Source organism: Etheostoma cragini, chromosome 6 (assembly GCF_013103735.1).
Source record: "Etheostoma cragini isolate CJK2018 chromosome 6, CSU_Ecrag_1.0, whole genome shotgun sequence".
Taxonomy (NCBI): domain Eukaryota; kingdom Metazoa; phylum Chordata; class Actinopteri; order Perciformes; family Percidae; genus Etheostoma; species Etheostoma cragini.
Genome location: NC_048412.1, coordinates 23,426,312 through 23,441,619, shown reverse-complemented (window position 1 = coordinate 23,441,619; position 15,308 = coordinate 23,426,312). Strand labels below are relative to the sequence as shown.

The 15,308-nt window shown below is 37.0% G+C and overlaps 1 protein-coding gene across 3 annotated transcripts in view; it reads right to left on the bottom strand.

The window, feature by feature from the left end:
• Window positions 1-6,272: 6,272 nt before the first annotated feature.
• The window catches only part of bag6 (BCL2 associated athanogene 6), a 15,154-nt gene continuing 6,118 nt past the window's right edge, over window positions 6,273-15,308 (bottom strand). Inside the window, exons 9-25 of one of the 3 annotated variants that reach the window (XM_034873945.1) lie at window positions 14,740-14,940; window positions 14,444-14,654; window positions 14,069-14,119; window positions 13,514-13,866; window positions 13,355-13,427; window positions 12,886-13,226; window positions 11,819-12,083; window positions 11,168-11,337; window positions 10,882-10,938; window positions 10,481-10,586; window positions 10,098-10,222; window positions 8,885-9,019; window positions 8,491-8,547; window positions 8,157-8,381; window positions 7,668-7,775; window positions 7,434-7,580; window positions 6,273-6,842 (exon numbers count right to left, since the gene is read on the bottom strand). In XM_034873945.1, coding sequence (XP_034729836.1) covers window positions 6,747-6,842; window positions 7,434-7,580; window positions 7,668-7,775; window positions 8,157-8,381; window positions 8,491-8,547; window positions 8,885-9,019; window positions 10,098-10,222; window positions 10,481-10,586; window positions 10,882-10,938; window positions 11,168-11,337; window positions 11,819-12,083; window positions 12,886-13,226; window positions 13,355-13,427; window positions 13,514-13,866; window positions 14,069-14,119; window positions 14,444-14,654; window positions 14,740-14,940 — 2,721 coding nt within the window. In that variant the 3' untranslated portion in view covers window positions 6,273-6,746. Of the gene's footprint in view, window positions 6,843-7,433; window positions 7,581-7,667; window positions 7,776-8,156; window positions 8,382-8,490; window positions 8,548-8,884; window positions 9,020-10,097; window positions 10,223-10,480; window positions 10,590-10,881; window positions 10,939-11,167; window positions 11,338-11,818; window positions 12,084-12,885; window positions 13,227-13,354; window positions 13,428-13,513; window positions 13,867-14,068; window positions 14,120-14,443; window positions 14,655-14,739; window positions 14,941-15,308 lie in introns of all 3 variants that reach the window. The other 2 variants (XM_034873943.1, XM_034873946.1) reach the window with 2 other exon arrangements.

Below are 15,308 nucleotides of genomic sequence, written 5' to 3'. Positions count from 1 at the left end.
CATTAAAATTAAATAAAAAAGTCATAGTATAGTTTGTCCAAAAAAGTCATAGTATAGTAAGTCTAAAAATGTCATAGTTTAGTATGTCATAAAAAGTCATAGTGTAACTTGTCCAAAAATGTCATAAGTATGTCACAAAAAGACATTGTATAGTATGTCCAAAAATGTCATAGTAAAGAATGTCCAAAAAAGTCATAGTATAGCATGTCAAAAAAGTGAGATGAAAAAAGTCATTGTATAGTATGTCCACAAAAGTCATAGTGTAGTTTGTCATAAAAATTAGATAAAAAAGTCATAGTACAGTGTGTCCACAATTGTCATAGTATAGTATGTAAAAAAAAAATCAAATTACAGTTTGTCATAAAAATTTGATAAAAAAGTCATAGTATAGTATGTCCAAAAAAGTCATACTATGGTATGTCTAAAAATGTCACAGTCTAGTATGTCAGAAAATGTCATAGTATAATTTGTAGTTTGTATTGTGTTTGTGTCATAAAGTAAAATGTCTTTAAAAACTCTTACTATATCATGAAAAGTCATAGTGTAGTTTGTCCAAAAATGCCATAAGTATGTTACAAAAATACATTGTATAGTATGTCCAAAAATGTCATAGTAAAGTATGTCCAGAAAAAGTCCTAGTATAGTATGTCCATAAATGTCATAGTATAGTATGTCCAAAAATGTCACAGTAAAGTATGTCCAAAAATGTCATAGTATAGCATGTCACAAAAACGAGATGAAAAAGTCATGGTATATTATGTCAAAAAAAGTCATGGTATATTATGCCAAAAAAAGTCATAGTATAGTATGTCCAAAAAAGTCATAGTATAGTAAGTCTAAAAATGTCATAGTGTAGTATGTCCAAAATAGTCATGGAATAGTATGTCATAAAAATGAGATCAAAAAGTCATAGTATAATATGTCCAAAAATGTCATAGTGTAGTATGTCCAAAAATGTCATAGTATAGTATGTCATAAAAGGTTATGGTATAGGATGTCCAAAAAAGTCGTAGTGTAGTATGTCATGAAAAGTCATGGTATAGTATGTCCAAAAATTTCATAGTAGAGTATTTCATAAAAAGTTGTAGTATAGTATGTCCAAAAAAGTCATAGTATAGTATGTCCAAAAAAGTCATGGTATAGTATGTCCAAAAATGTCATAGTATGGTATGTCATAAAAAGTCAAAGTACAGTATGTCCAAAAATGTCATAGTATAGTATGTCATAAAAAGTCATAGTGTAGTTTGTCCAAAAATGTCATAGTATAGTATGTCATTAAAATTAAATAAAAAAGTCATAGTATAGTTTGTCCAAAAAAGTCATAGTATAGTAAGTCTAAAAATGTCATAGTATAGTATGTCATAAAAAGTCATAGTGTAACTTGTCCAAAAATGTCATAAGTATGTCACAAAAAGACATTGTATAGTATTTCCAAAAATGTCATAGTAAAGTATGTCCAAAAAAGTCATAGTATCGTATGTTGGAAAAATGAGATAAAAAAGTCATAGTATAGTATGTCCAAAAAAGTCATACTACAGGATGTCCAAAAATGTCATAGTATAGTATGTCATAAAAAGTCATTGTATAGTATGTCCAAAAAAGTCCTAGTATAGTAAATCTAAAAATGTCATAGTGTGGTAATTCATAAAAAGTCATAGTGTAGTATGTCATAAAATGTCATAGTATAGTATGTCATAAAAAGTCATGGTATAGGATGTCCAAAAAAGTCGTAGTGTAGTATGTCATGAAAAGTCATGGTATAGTATGTCCAAAAATTTCATAGTAGAGTATTTCATAAAAAGTTGTAGTATAGTATGTCCAAAAAAGTCATAGTATAGTATGTCCAAAAAAGTCATGGTATAGTATGTCCAAAAATGTCATAGTATGGTATGTCATAAAAAGTCAAAGTATAGTATGTCCAAAAATGTCATAGTATAGTATGTCATAAAAAGTCATAGTGTAGTTTGTCCAAAAATGTAATAGTATAGCATGTCATTAAAATTAGATAAAAAAGTCATAGTATAGTTTGTCCAAAAAAGTCATAGTATAGTAAGTCTAAAAATGTCAAAGTATAGTATGTCACAAAAAGACATTGTATAGTATTTCCAAAAATGTCATAGTAAAGTATGTCCAAAAAAGTCATAGTATCGTATGTTGTAAAAATGAGATAAAAAAGTCATAGTATAGTATGTCCAAAAAAGTCATACTACAGGATGTCCAAAAATGTCATAGTATAGTATGTCATAAAAAGTCATAGTATAGTATTTCCAAAAAAGTCATAGTATAGTAAGTCTAAAAATGTCATAGTGTGGTAAGTCATAAAAAGTCAAAGTGTAGTATGTCATAAAATGAGATAAAAAAAAGTCATAGTACAGTGTGTCCACAATTGTCATAGTATAGTATGTTCAAAAAAGTCATACTATGGTATGTCTAAAAATGTCACAGTATAGTATGTCAGAAAATGTCATAGTATAGTTTGTAGATTGTATTGTGTTTGTGTCATAGAGTAAAATGTCTTTAAAAAGTTGTACTATAGTATATCATGAAAAATCATAGTGTAGTTTATCCAAAAATATCATATGTTACAAAAATACATTGTATAGTATGTCCAAAAATGTCATAGTAAAGAATGTCCAAAAAAGTCATAGTATAGCATGTCAAAAAAGTGAGATGAAAAAAGTCATTGTATAGTATGTCCACAAAAGTCATAGTGTAGTTTGTCATAAAAATTAGATAAAAAAGTCATAGTACAGTGTGTCCACAATTGTCATAGTATAGTATGTAAAAAAAAAATCAAATTACAGTTTGTCATAAAAATTTGATAAAAAAGTCATAGTATAGTATGTCCAAAAAAGTCATACTATGGTATGTCTAAAAATGTCACAGTCTAGTATGTCAGAAAATGTCATAGTATAGTTTGTAGTTTGTATTGTGTTTGTGTCATAAAGTAAAATGTCTTTAAAAAGTCTTACTATATCATGAAAAGTCATAGTGTAGTTTGTCCAAAAATGCCATAAGTATGTTACAAAAATACATTGTATAGTATGTCCAAAAATGTCATAGTAAAGTATGTCCAGAAAAAGTCCTAGTATAGTATGTCCATAAATGTCATAGTATAGTATGTCCAAAAATGTCACAGTAAAGTATGTCCAAAAATGTCATAGTATAGCATGTCACAAAAACGAGATGAAAAAGTCATGGTATATTATGCCAAAAAAAGTCATGGTATATTATGCCAAAAAAAGTCATAGTATAGTATGTCCAAAAAAGTCATAGTATAGTAAGTCTAAAAATGTCATAGTGTAGTATGTCCAAAATAGTCATGGAATAGTATATTGTAAAAATGAGATAAAAAAGTCATAGTATAGTATGTCCAAAAAAGTCATAATATAGTATGTCCAAAAAAGTCATAGTATAGTATGTCCAAAAAAGTCATAATATAGTATGTCCAAAAAAGTCATAGTATAGTATGTCCAAAAAAGTCACAGTATAGTATGTCCAAAAAAGTCATAATATAGTATGTCCAAAAAAGTCAGTGTGGTAAGTCATAAAAAGTCATAGTGTAGTATGTCATAAAAATGAGATAAAAAAGTCATAGTACAGTGTGTCCACAATTGTCATAGTATAGTATGTAAAAAGAAAATTACAAATTACAGTTTGTCATAAAAATTTGATAAAAAAGTCATAGTATAGTATGTCCAAAAATGTCATACTATGGTATGTCTAAAAATGTCACAGTATAGTATGTCAGAAAATGTCATAGTATAGATTGTAGTTTGTATTGTGTTTGTGTCATAAAGTAAAATGTCTTTAAAAAGTCTTACTATATCATGAAAAGTCATAGTGTAGTTTGTCCAAAAATGTCATAAATATGTCACAAAAAGTCATGGTATAGTACGTCCAAAAATGTCATAAGTATGTCATAAAAAGTCATCGTATAGTATGTCATAAAAATTAGATAAAAATGTCACAGTATAGTATGTCCAAAAATGTCATCGTGTAGTATGTCCAAAAAGGTCATAGTATAGTAAGTCTAAAAATGTCATAGTATAGTTTGTCCAAAAATCTCATAGTATAGTATGTATTAAAAAGTCATAGTGTAGTATGTCATAAAAATTAGATAAAAAAGTCATAGTATGGTATGTCCAACAAAGTCATAGTATAGTATGTCTAAAAATGTCATAGTATAGTATGTCAGAAAAAGTCATAGTATTGTTTGTAGTTTGTACTGTGTTTGTGTCATAAAGTCATACCATGTCATTGAGGTACACTTTGTCACTTTATACATATCCACACATTTTAGGGGGAAATATTTTACTTTTTACTCAAATACACATTTGGTATATTTAATTACTTTAAAGGTTCAGATTACTAATACTAAATAGTATCAACAAATTCATACATATTAAAATAGCCATTAGTGTACTAGAATTAGTCCCACATTTACTGGCTGAAACATTAAAGTGATAACACATGAATGTGTTAAGTTATTCCAGTAAAACACATTATTCTGAAATGGTTATGCATATAAAGTTTTAAAGTTATGCATCTACTTAAGTAAACTGAGTAATTCTTCCACCACTGTATTTTTGTGCTGGGATAAGCTACAGTGAGGACAATAAGTATTTGAACACCCTGCTTTTTTGCAAGTTCTCCCAATTAGAAATCATGGAGGGGTCTGAAAATGTCACCGTAGGTGCATGTCCACTGTGAGAGACATAATCTAAAAAATAAAAATAAGTATTTGAACATCTGAGAAAAGCAATGTTAATATTTAGTACAGTAGCCTTTGTTTGCATTTACAGAGGTCAAACGTTTCCTGTAGTTTTTCACCAGGTTTGACACACTGCAGAAGGGATTTTGGCCCACTCCTCCACACAGATCTTCTCTAGATCAGTCAGGTTTCTGGGCTGTCGCTGAGAAACATGGAGTTTGAGCTCCCTCCAAAGAGTCTCTATTGGGTTTAGGTCTGGAGACTGGCTAGGCCTCGCCAGAACCTTGATATGCTTCTTCCAGAGCCACTCCTTGGTTATCCTGGTTGTGTGCTTCGGGTCATTGTCATGTTGGAAGACCCAGCCTCAACCCATCTTCAATGCTCTAACTGAGGGAAGGAGGTTGTTCCCCAAAATCTCGCAATACATGGCGCCGGTCATCCTGTCCTTAATACAGTGCAGTCATGAGATCCCATGTGCAGAAAAACACCCCCAAAGCATGTAGCTGACGCTGAAAAATGTTTGTATCGTCGCCATGACAACACCAGAAGTATTGTAATATACGCGATCGTACGATTGCTAGGTGGTTTCAGTTCTACATATTATTGTAAAACATTGTTCACTGAATTTCGGGTTCTTTATCGGTAAAGTGAGTTGTATTTTGCCCTTTTTGTATGTTCAGTACGAACGAGTTTTATTTTGGTAAGCCACAAGATTCAGGACCGGAAGTTGGAGGACGGTAGCGAGAACGGAGAAGGGAAGAATTGAGACTGTAAATAGCGAACTGTTAAGCTCCTGTTTTTGTTAATTATTCTGCTGGTCTACCAGGCAAACACGTTTTCACGGTGTTCCATCATACTTCTATAAGGAATAAAGGTAAAAAATGGACATCAGTATGAAGTGTGGATTCCTTTATGACCAGGGTAGTTAAACTTGACATGTGCTGGTTTAAGCAGGGGAACCTTCCGTGCCATGCATGATTTCAAACCTTGATGTTTTAGTGTGTTATCAACAGTAACCTTGGAAACGGTGGTCCCAGCTCTTTTGAGGTCATTGACCAGCTCCTCCCGTGTAGTTCTGGGCAGTTTTCTCACCTTTCTTAGCATCATTGAGACCCCACGAGGTGAGATCTTGCATGAAGCCCCAGTCCGAGGGAGTATTTTCACCAAGCTGCTTGGCAATTTCCCTGTAGCCCTTTTTCATCCTTGTGGAGGTGTACAATTTTGCTTCTAGTGTCTTTGGACAGCTCTTTGGTCTTGGCCACGTTAGTAGTTGGATTCTTACCGATTGTATGGGGTGGATAGGTGTCTTAATGGAGCTAACGACCTCCAACAGGTGCATCTAATTTAGGATAATAAATGGAGTGGAGGTGGACATTTTGAAGGCAGACTAACAGGTCTTTGAGGGTCAGAATTCTAGCTGATAGGTGTTCAAATACTTATTTGCAGCTGTATCATACAAATAAATAGTTAAAAAAATCATGGGAGAACTTGCAAAATAGCATTGATTATAGTTTCTCTTTTTGTCCATCACTTCTCAAAACAAAATGAGGCCTCTTTATTGTATCAAGGATTTTATTAAGCTTACTGTACATTCATGTACCAAACAGCATGTTTCTAACATGAAAGTATACTCTTGAGCTCGAGTGTTGACATGAAGGTAAAGTCTACTAAATGATGACAATTCAGACTCCATATTAACAAAGCAAACAAGGATATGAGGGCAAATAAAACGTACAGATATACACATGTATCCAAACAGAAGTAAAATGTCCTGATTTAGTTAAACTTATTTTCATAGGGAACGTTCTCTCAGCAAGAGTTGGACCAAACTGAACCAAGAAATAAATAGGCACTGGGAAAAGGAGTCACATTAGCATGAGACAATTAGCCAGGAGAGCTGCTAACTGCTGTTTTTTTATACAGACAGTTTTTTTGGGGGGGTAAAGCGGCATTGAGTGTAGTTGAATGAAGATCCAAGAAATAAAGATGAAAACGGCGAGAGTGTTACAGTTCTCTTATCAGTTGAACTTAATTATGAGTCTGATGAAAAGGCTCTGTGTGCGTTGGGGAACTGCTGAGAGTTGAATTCCGGGTCTTCCCTCACTCGTTTCTTGATGTCTGCTTTAACCTGAGGAAAAAGATATTATTAAAGACGCTATATGAAAAGACATGTCAAAAGTGTTCCTATGTATGCCATAACAATTTAATATATATGGTGTGTCAAAAAGTAATTTAAAAAACAAATGTGCCATTAAAAGAACATTTCATAATATAATAAATGAGTCATAGTAACACGCAACAAAGTCAAAAATCAATTATTATGCATAGAACTGCAGATGTTTTGTTTGAGAATTGACATCAAAATAAGCTGCTGATATTGTTTGTAAATCAACAATCAGTTAACTAATGTTTCAAATCTCTTCTCTCATCTACTTGTATGAAAAGAAAATAGTATTTTAGTATTCTCATAGTAGTTTAAAGGTCACCATCATCTTTTTATATACTTCGTTCAGATAAATTTGTAAATACACATTCTATTACCATCTTTTAACGCACAAGGTTACACTGCTGGACATTTCCAGTGTAATCTTGTACGTTGAAAGATGGTGTGAAAATATTTTGCTAACCAATACGAATCAAAGCTAAAACTATGAAAGCAAGAGAATCAGACCGCTGTCAGTGTGTCCCTGGTGTGATTGTAAATGCAAGACTTCATTACCTGTTCTGCATAGGCTTCCTTTAGCTCCTGGGTCTCTAGATCGTCTTGTAACCGCTCAGCAGAAGTGATGGGCTTCACACCGGCTGTCCTGGCCGCTTGACTCACCGCATCAGAGAGGGAGAGGAGGCTTCCACCACCCAGTCCTGTCTAAAACCACACACACACACACCTTAAAGAAGGCAAGGACAAGTACTAATTGTACATAATGAGTAAAGTTACAACTGATCTGATTACCTTCCTGCGTTTAGCTGGCATGCCTTGCAAATAAGCGTCAGACAGCGGGGGCTGAGCCTTCATCTTCCTCTGGGTCATCATATCACATCTGATGATGGGCACCCATTCCTACAACACATAGTCAATAAATAGGAAAGAGAGAGATTGGAGTCTAGGAAAGTTTCATAATTTCAAGTTTGATTTAAATTCAATACTTAAAAACACTCAAAGTACTGTTCCCCCACTGCATCAGCTCAACAGGGATACAAGACAAACTTCAGAAAAATACCCTCTTGATTGGACCGATTAAAATGCATGTTTGCACAGAACAATGACTGTAGTCATTTTCTCTATCCTACGCTGGAATTGTGTTAGGTTGGGATCTTGACGTCCAGTATGGACACAATTACAACAACCACAAACCTTTAGTAATGAGGTCACTATAAAAAGAGCATGTGTAGTCATGAAATTAGAAAGCTAAGCGTTAAAACAAACTGAGTGGGCTCTTACAGGTGGGACAGCAGCCGCCCAGGCCTCTGACTCTCGAGGAGACTCGTCACTCCCTCCCTCAGCTCCTGCTGCTGCCATGTCGCCACCTAATGGTGCCGCTCCTCCTGAGGCTCCCAGGTCTCCTGGCAGCACCCTTGTTTCTCGTGATGGCGCCCTCATGTTGTGTGACACAGACATGGCCTCCTCTGCTGTGGTGGCTGCAGCTGGTGAGAGGGTGTCCCCAATCTTTGCAAGTGAAGAACAATGAAATGAGGGAACTAAAAGGCAGAGCAGTACCTAAAATTTCAAACCGAGTTAATTTATAAAAGGCACATTAAAGATACACCATGCTTACCGTTGCACTTTGTGCTCGTTCAGGCTCTTGTGTGCCAGTTGCAGAAGACTGATCTCTCTGTGAAAGGGTGTCATTTAATATTTATTAGCCATTTCAGACACGCTGTCCAAAGTAACAGGATATGTAACAGCCATCAGATACGATGGACTTCTTTCTCTGCATGTTACATGTGCATTTTTTCTGCAGAAAACTGATTTCAATTCTAAAATTCAAACAATAAAACTGAAACCTACCTAAGAAAACACAAATTAGGGAAAACAAACAGAATTTAATTTCGTAAGTATAACTGAGAGGCTAATTCATCTAAAGGCCAACGTGTGTCCATCCATATTCTTGGTAGAAGTCATAGATACGGAGCTAAAAATGTAAACAAGGCATGTTGCTGTTAGGTTACCTGTGTGTGAACTATGTAGTTCTGGATCTGCTCTTGTGTGATGGGGATGTGCTCCAGAATCACCTGCAGCCTCATCGTCATCATGCTGGTCATCCAGTTGACCAGACTGGGGCTAATGTCACTGGACATCCTCCGCTAGAACATGAGAACATTTAAGTCTTTTTCTGGGGTACAGCAGAGGTTTCTTCTGTATTCGCTGTCCCTAGACCTTTGCCAAAGTCACATTTAAGCCCTTTGCCAACAGTTTCAAGGTGCCTTTCCTAGCACCTTCAAGCTGCGGTAAATGGCATATTTATATACAGTTCATAGATGTAGTGGTCACTTTATTAGGTAGTCTAGTACCATACAATTGATCTGCCATAAAGTGTACTGCCACAAAGTTTGCTTTTGTGATTCCTACAGTGGTGTTAATTCAATTATATTTTTAGCTTTAAGGTCATAGTGGTGCTTTTGTACTAGATGGCATAATATTAAGAGGTATAGAAACGTTCCTCGCTTTCAATTGTTAAGACATTTAGTAGCTTTTGTCTGGTTATGTCTCATCTCACAAAAACATTTCAATGATGCAGTCACTGCTGCAATCCTTTCTTGTAATTTTGCCATTGTGTTCATTTTATGTCATCTTTACTGATAATAATAAAGTTAACTTTAATTATCCATGACACTTTTAAAATCTTAAGCATCTGTAAGTAGGTTTGAACAATTAATAATTCACTAGTTCTGACTGGTTGTAAAATGACAAGTGGATTTCTTTTTTGTACAAAAAAAAACTAAATGCAGGGAAAGGAGAAATAAACAGAAACAATAAGTAGCTATGAGGTAAAGGCAGTATACTGCAGTACACCAAATGAATTGTGTTGTTTTTAGGCAAAATAGCTTTGTGACCAAAACAAAGCTTCAATTGCTGCAATGTTTGCAAGAAATGATTGTGATTGTTTTCCTACTTCATACAACGTTGGCCTTTGACTGCTGAATAATGCCGTGACTGAGACCTTGTTTGGCTTGTAGTTTTTTGGGTGCTTTATGTTTTAGAACGCTGGCATAAGGCATCAGTGCCTATTGCAAGTAAAGTTTGCATTTGCACAAAGCACTAAACTTGATATCCTTTGCCCGAACATGCCAAATTCAGTTTCATCTGGATTCTACTACCTAATAAATAGAAAGCAGAACTGAAACAAACAGTGAGCGTATTAGTGGGACATTGTATACTAACTATTCGGTGGTTGATGACTGCGGTAAGGGCTCTCTGGTCTCCTCTCAGGCAGTGCAGGTTGAGGGCAAGACACTCAAACAATGCCTGGTTGCACATCTGTAGCAGCTGGGGCCCAAATGAGTTATCTGGATGAGAAAAATATTGAAAATTACAAATTAGCAAAAAAATACGTAACTACAAGTTCTCCAGTGATAGTTGAAATTGTTTTTTTAAGTTACTTCTTCACCTCACAGCAGTATTCCTGATAATCCAAATGTAATCCCTAACCCTGCAGTGCTGCAACCTACCTCTTAACACAAATAGAGGCTAAACGGGAACCAAAACATCCACATATAAACCATCACAGAGACCAATTGATTTATGCTGTTCTTCTTAAAGTGTACCCATGCAACGCAGAATGTGTGTGGCAATGTGCATCAGCTGCTGTCTGAAGAAGGACATGTTGGTCTGAGTGACATCAACACCCTCCAACACGGTGACTGAAGACTCCGTCTGTTGGAGTTGAATAAAGAAGTGTCATCAATACATTTACAAAATACAAAAGGCGGCAACAGTTAGGTAAACCATACTTAAACTAAACTGGCTTCATTACATGAATCGTGTCTTAGTATTACATTCATTTTACTTAGCTAGTGGCTTCTCAGTACTTCAAACAAAGGAATTGACTTTCCACAGTCTAAAAGTGAACTGATTTAAATGAAAAAATGCCAGTCGAGCATTTATATATAAATAATATATTGTTGTATTATAAGCGATACAAGAAGAGAAGTGGACCTTGAGGACTTACAAAGCTCTCACTGATATACTCCTCCAGTTCATTGACAAGACTGTCAGCCGCAGCCTGGGGGATGGAAACAGAGGACATGAGGAAAAAACAGAAAATGACCGCACATAGCCAGAGGTCAGTTACACAACAGACTAAAAAAGACCAACCGTTAAACATAGGACCAATTATTAAAAAGTAGATTAGCTCTCATCTACTTTTAACTAAGCTCGAGTATCAAAAGATTTAAAATAAATAAGAACAATGTAAAGGAAAAACAATTCCCTAACTTGTGAGTGGTACTTACAGCAATGTTTTCATCGGTTGGCTCTCTGCCGTTGAGGTAGTTCTGAGTGAAGAACTGGGATAGTTGAGGCTGGATGCGGCCAAGGGGCTGGTGCTGGCCATGAAGCAGCATCACCAGGTCTGACATGGTGAACGTCTGGCACACCAACATCAGCAGCTCTCCAAAAAAACCTTGGAATCGCAGTAAAAAAGTATTAAATGAAGTTACATAATGAAGAGGGGTAAAATCATCAGATCAGACTTTTCCTGATATGCTTCTTGGTCAGCTGCTGTATTGACAGCATCATAGGAATGGGCAATATATCGTGATATGAGACTCGATATTGTCTTACACTTTGGATATATCATAATATCGTAAGATGGTAAGTGTTGTCTTTTCCTGGTTTTACAGTTTTTAAAGTAAGGGATGACATTTTCTGAACTTAACTTCTAGCTGTTTTATTATTTACCTTTACCCGCTAAGACATTAAAACATTTCTGGAGAATATTTATCAAAAATCTCATTGTGTAATTAACATCTTGTTAAAGCACCAATAGTCAACCATACAATATCGTCACAATATCAACATCAAGGTATTTGGTCAAGAATATAATGATATTTGACTTTCTCTATATTGCCCTGCCCTACAGCATTATATACTTGATGGTTTACCAGTAGGATCCTCAGGACTGATGAAGATGTTGGTTGCCTGAGACAGCCTCTGCATAAACTGAGCAATGCTCTCTGTGTCATTCTGTGCCTGGCCCAGAGAGCCCATCATGGTGCTCAGCACACCACGGACGATGCCTGTGAACAGCTCCGGGTTGAGGGCTTCGGCTCCAGCTCCAGCAGGAGGATTGGGCATGGGGTTGGGCCCTGCAGCAGGAGCAGGAGTAGTGCCAGAGGGAGGTGGTGGTGGAGAGAAGATGGGTTGGGCCTAGAAATGAATTAAAACTAGGAGTGAGGATTTGTTAACAATACTTTGCTATAATTGCAGTGATTTCTTTAAATGGAAAGCACTATTTGATAAAACAAGAAACTCACTGTCTGATGATTAGGGTCGGGTTTTGTTTAAAATAATTGTGTTTTTACTAGTGCTAACACAATGTTTATTAATATATAATAACCCTTTTTTCCTTTTGACAAAAGTCCCATCAAGTGTTTAACATTGAATATTAATAGCTGTCCACATAAAAGCAGTTTAATTAGAACCTACTAAAAATACAGTCTGAAATTGGAAAAAGCATTTTCTATAAAAAAAATTAAAAAATCATCTCCAAGAATAAGTTAAGGAGCAGAAATCTGATAAAGCATTTGATGCCAGCCTTTTGTAGTTGAAAGATTTTCAAAAGATGTCGAAGCCTTAAGACAAAATAAACTAAATAAAAACAATGTTGACAACAACTTGATTCTCTGATTTCAGGTGATATATATTAGCAATGACTGCTGATTTGTGAGACAGTCTCCAACTACATTTTGAATATTGTGCATTCTGTTTTTGTGAAATTAAATACTTTTATTTAAATCCTCATATCTGACTCCATTTAAACACACTTCTAAAAAAAATAATTAAATCGATTAAATCGATTTCCAAGAATCAAAACTTGATATGACTTTTTTTTTAGTGATGCGTTCCTTTCACATGATCTTGGTGCAGGTAACCTAGGACTACAGAATGATTTGCAAATATAGGGGCAAACTATATGACATGCACTCAAGTCAAACATTCAATCACTGACCTGCTGCATGAATTCACTCACTCCCTGGATGAAGGCTGGGACACCAGATGTGGTGACAGTAATTGAGGGGGCCCCTAAAGGGACCGCACCGGCACCACCTGCTACCCCTAGGAGAGAACCCAGGAGCTGGCTGAGGTCTGGGGGCATCTCCTGGGATGGGGGCTCCGCAGTGTTGGCCTCAGATTGGCTCGGTGGACTAGTAGTGTTTGCGGTAGGCGGAGGAGTCGGACCCGAATTGGAGAAAGAAAATGAGGAGGAGGCTGAGGAGGTTTGAGAGGAGGAGGAAAAGGAGGAAGAGGAGGATGTGGATGTGGATGAGGAGGATGTGGCTGTTTGACCAGCTGTAAAAAACAGATTGAAATATCACTGACATATAGCAATATTTGACCAATTTTTCTAAACATACATAATTACATTAATATGCTGCTAATGAAGTCCAGATCTAAATTTAACAACTAGAAATGCTTACCCATTTGTCCAGGAAGCAAAAGTTGTCCAACCAGTCCACTAATCATCTGGTTGAGAGCAGCGGGGTTGAAAGCCTGTGGACCAAGACTTTGCAATTAATCTCAAATGTTGATCATCAGCTTCAAAAACAGGAATCAAATCAGAAAACATTATCCCCCACCTGTCCTGGCTGCTGGCCAGGCATGGCAGCCCTCACATTGATGGTGGTTCCCCGAGTACCAAAGGCTGGAGGGGGCAAGTTGGTTGCAAAGGGGGGTCGGGTAAACACGACCCTGGCTTGGGGCTGGGGGCCAGTATGGGGTGGAGGTGGGGGAGCAGTAGGGGTGGTGGTGGGTGTGTTGGGACCTGTGGTGGTAGTTGATGAATTGGCTGTGGAGCTGTAGCCAGGAGGGGTGGGCTGGGGTGGGACTGGTTGGCCAGTGGCAGTGGCGGTTGCGGCACTAGTAGCTACGGCAGCAGCATATTGGCTGATCTGTTGCATGAGATTCCGCATAAAGTCAGGGGGTAGGGCACCTGAAGTGGGAAACAGAGACCAATGAGAATAGCATGACATACTTTTGTAATCAGCAGAAAATGATTTTCAGGAGTTACAAAAAGGCTTAATTTCTGATCCCAACCTCTATACATTATTTTATTGAACTGAAAGGGGTTTTACATGACTAGACTGTGTTATACAAAATGTAGCATGCCAAATGTACTATGAATTGGCCTTTACCTGGTTGTCCAGGCATTTGCTGTCCAGGTCCAACAGGGTTTGCACCTGGTCCTGCACACACACAAAAAACACAAAAATAGTGTGAACTCCCTATACATTACTAAAGTAACTGTCAGTATCCCTCTAATACAGAAGTATTTTTGCAATAACAGAACCATCATTTAACAAAAACATCTTCTGAATTATAAGCCTGTAAATCAGATAACATCAAAGTTCCACTCTTCAGATCACTCTGATTGCAGCCGTGCATGAAGGATGTAGTAGTGTGGTATGTGCGATCATTTAACGGCAACACACTGCTGCCCAGCGATATGACACACAAACAGCTGTAACAAAGTGAAGCATTCAATCAGTGGCGGGTAGGGGACAACACACCATCCGTGTTCATCTGCATCATGACCACCGGGACTGCCTGGTGGCTGATCCTGATGACACGGGGGCCAGCCTGTCCCGGTCCAGCCTGCTGATTGGAAGGGGAATTCTGTGGGGGTGAGGTCTGTCCCTGACCTGCCTGCTCAAATTGGCTAGCCGAATGGGTAGGCGGGGCTTGTCCCTCAATGCCGTTAGCCGCAGCACCCAGGTTCATCTGTCGGTGAAAAGAAACAAACAGTCAGTCTTATGACATTAAAAGTTCACATTAATAACTAAACAATGCTCACAAATGAACTTACCTGAACTGGGATGTGGTGGTGCACAGCTCCAGGCAGAGTGACTGGGGTGGTATAGTGGGAAAACGGCCGTACCACGTGCAGGTGGCGAGGAACAGGGCTCATGAGGTTTAATCGCAGGTCACTGAGGGCCACAAGGGCGTTACCCAGGAGACGGAGACACTCAAACGTAAGGACAAGAGTACGCTGGTCTTCCTCTCTCTCCTAAGCCAGAAAAGAAACCATTTTGGGCAACTTCTTAAATTAAAACAAATTAAATAATGCATGTTAAAGACACAGGGTGAAAAGGTTCAACATTTTTTTTTTTTTTTTGCTGAGTGTAAGATGAGACAATTGTTACCACTCAAGTGTCTGTATGGTAAATATGAAGTTACCACCAGCTGCTGGCTAACGTAACTTAGCACAAAGAATGGAAACAGAGGAAAAGAGCTAGCTTGGCTGTGACCAATGAAAACAACAGTCACCTACAAGCACTTTTAAAGCTCACAATAGACATATACACTCACCGGCCACTTTATTAGGTACCCCTGTCCAACTGCTCGTTAACACTTAATTTCTAAGCAGCCAATCAC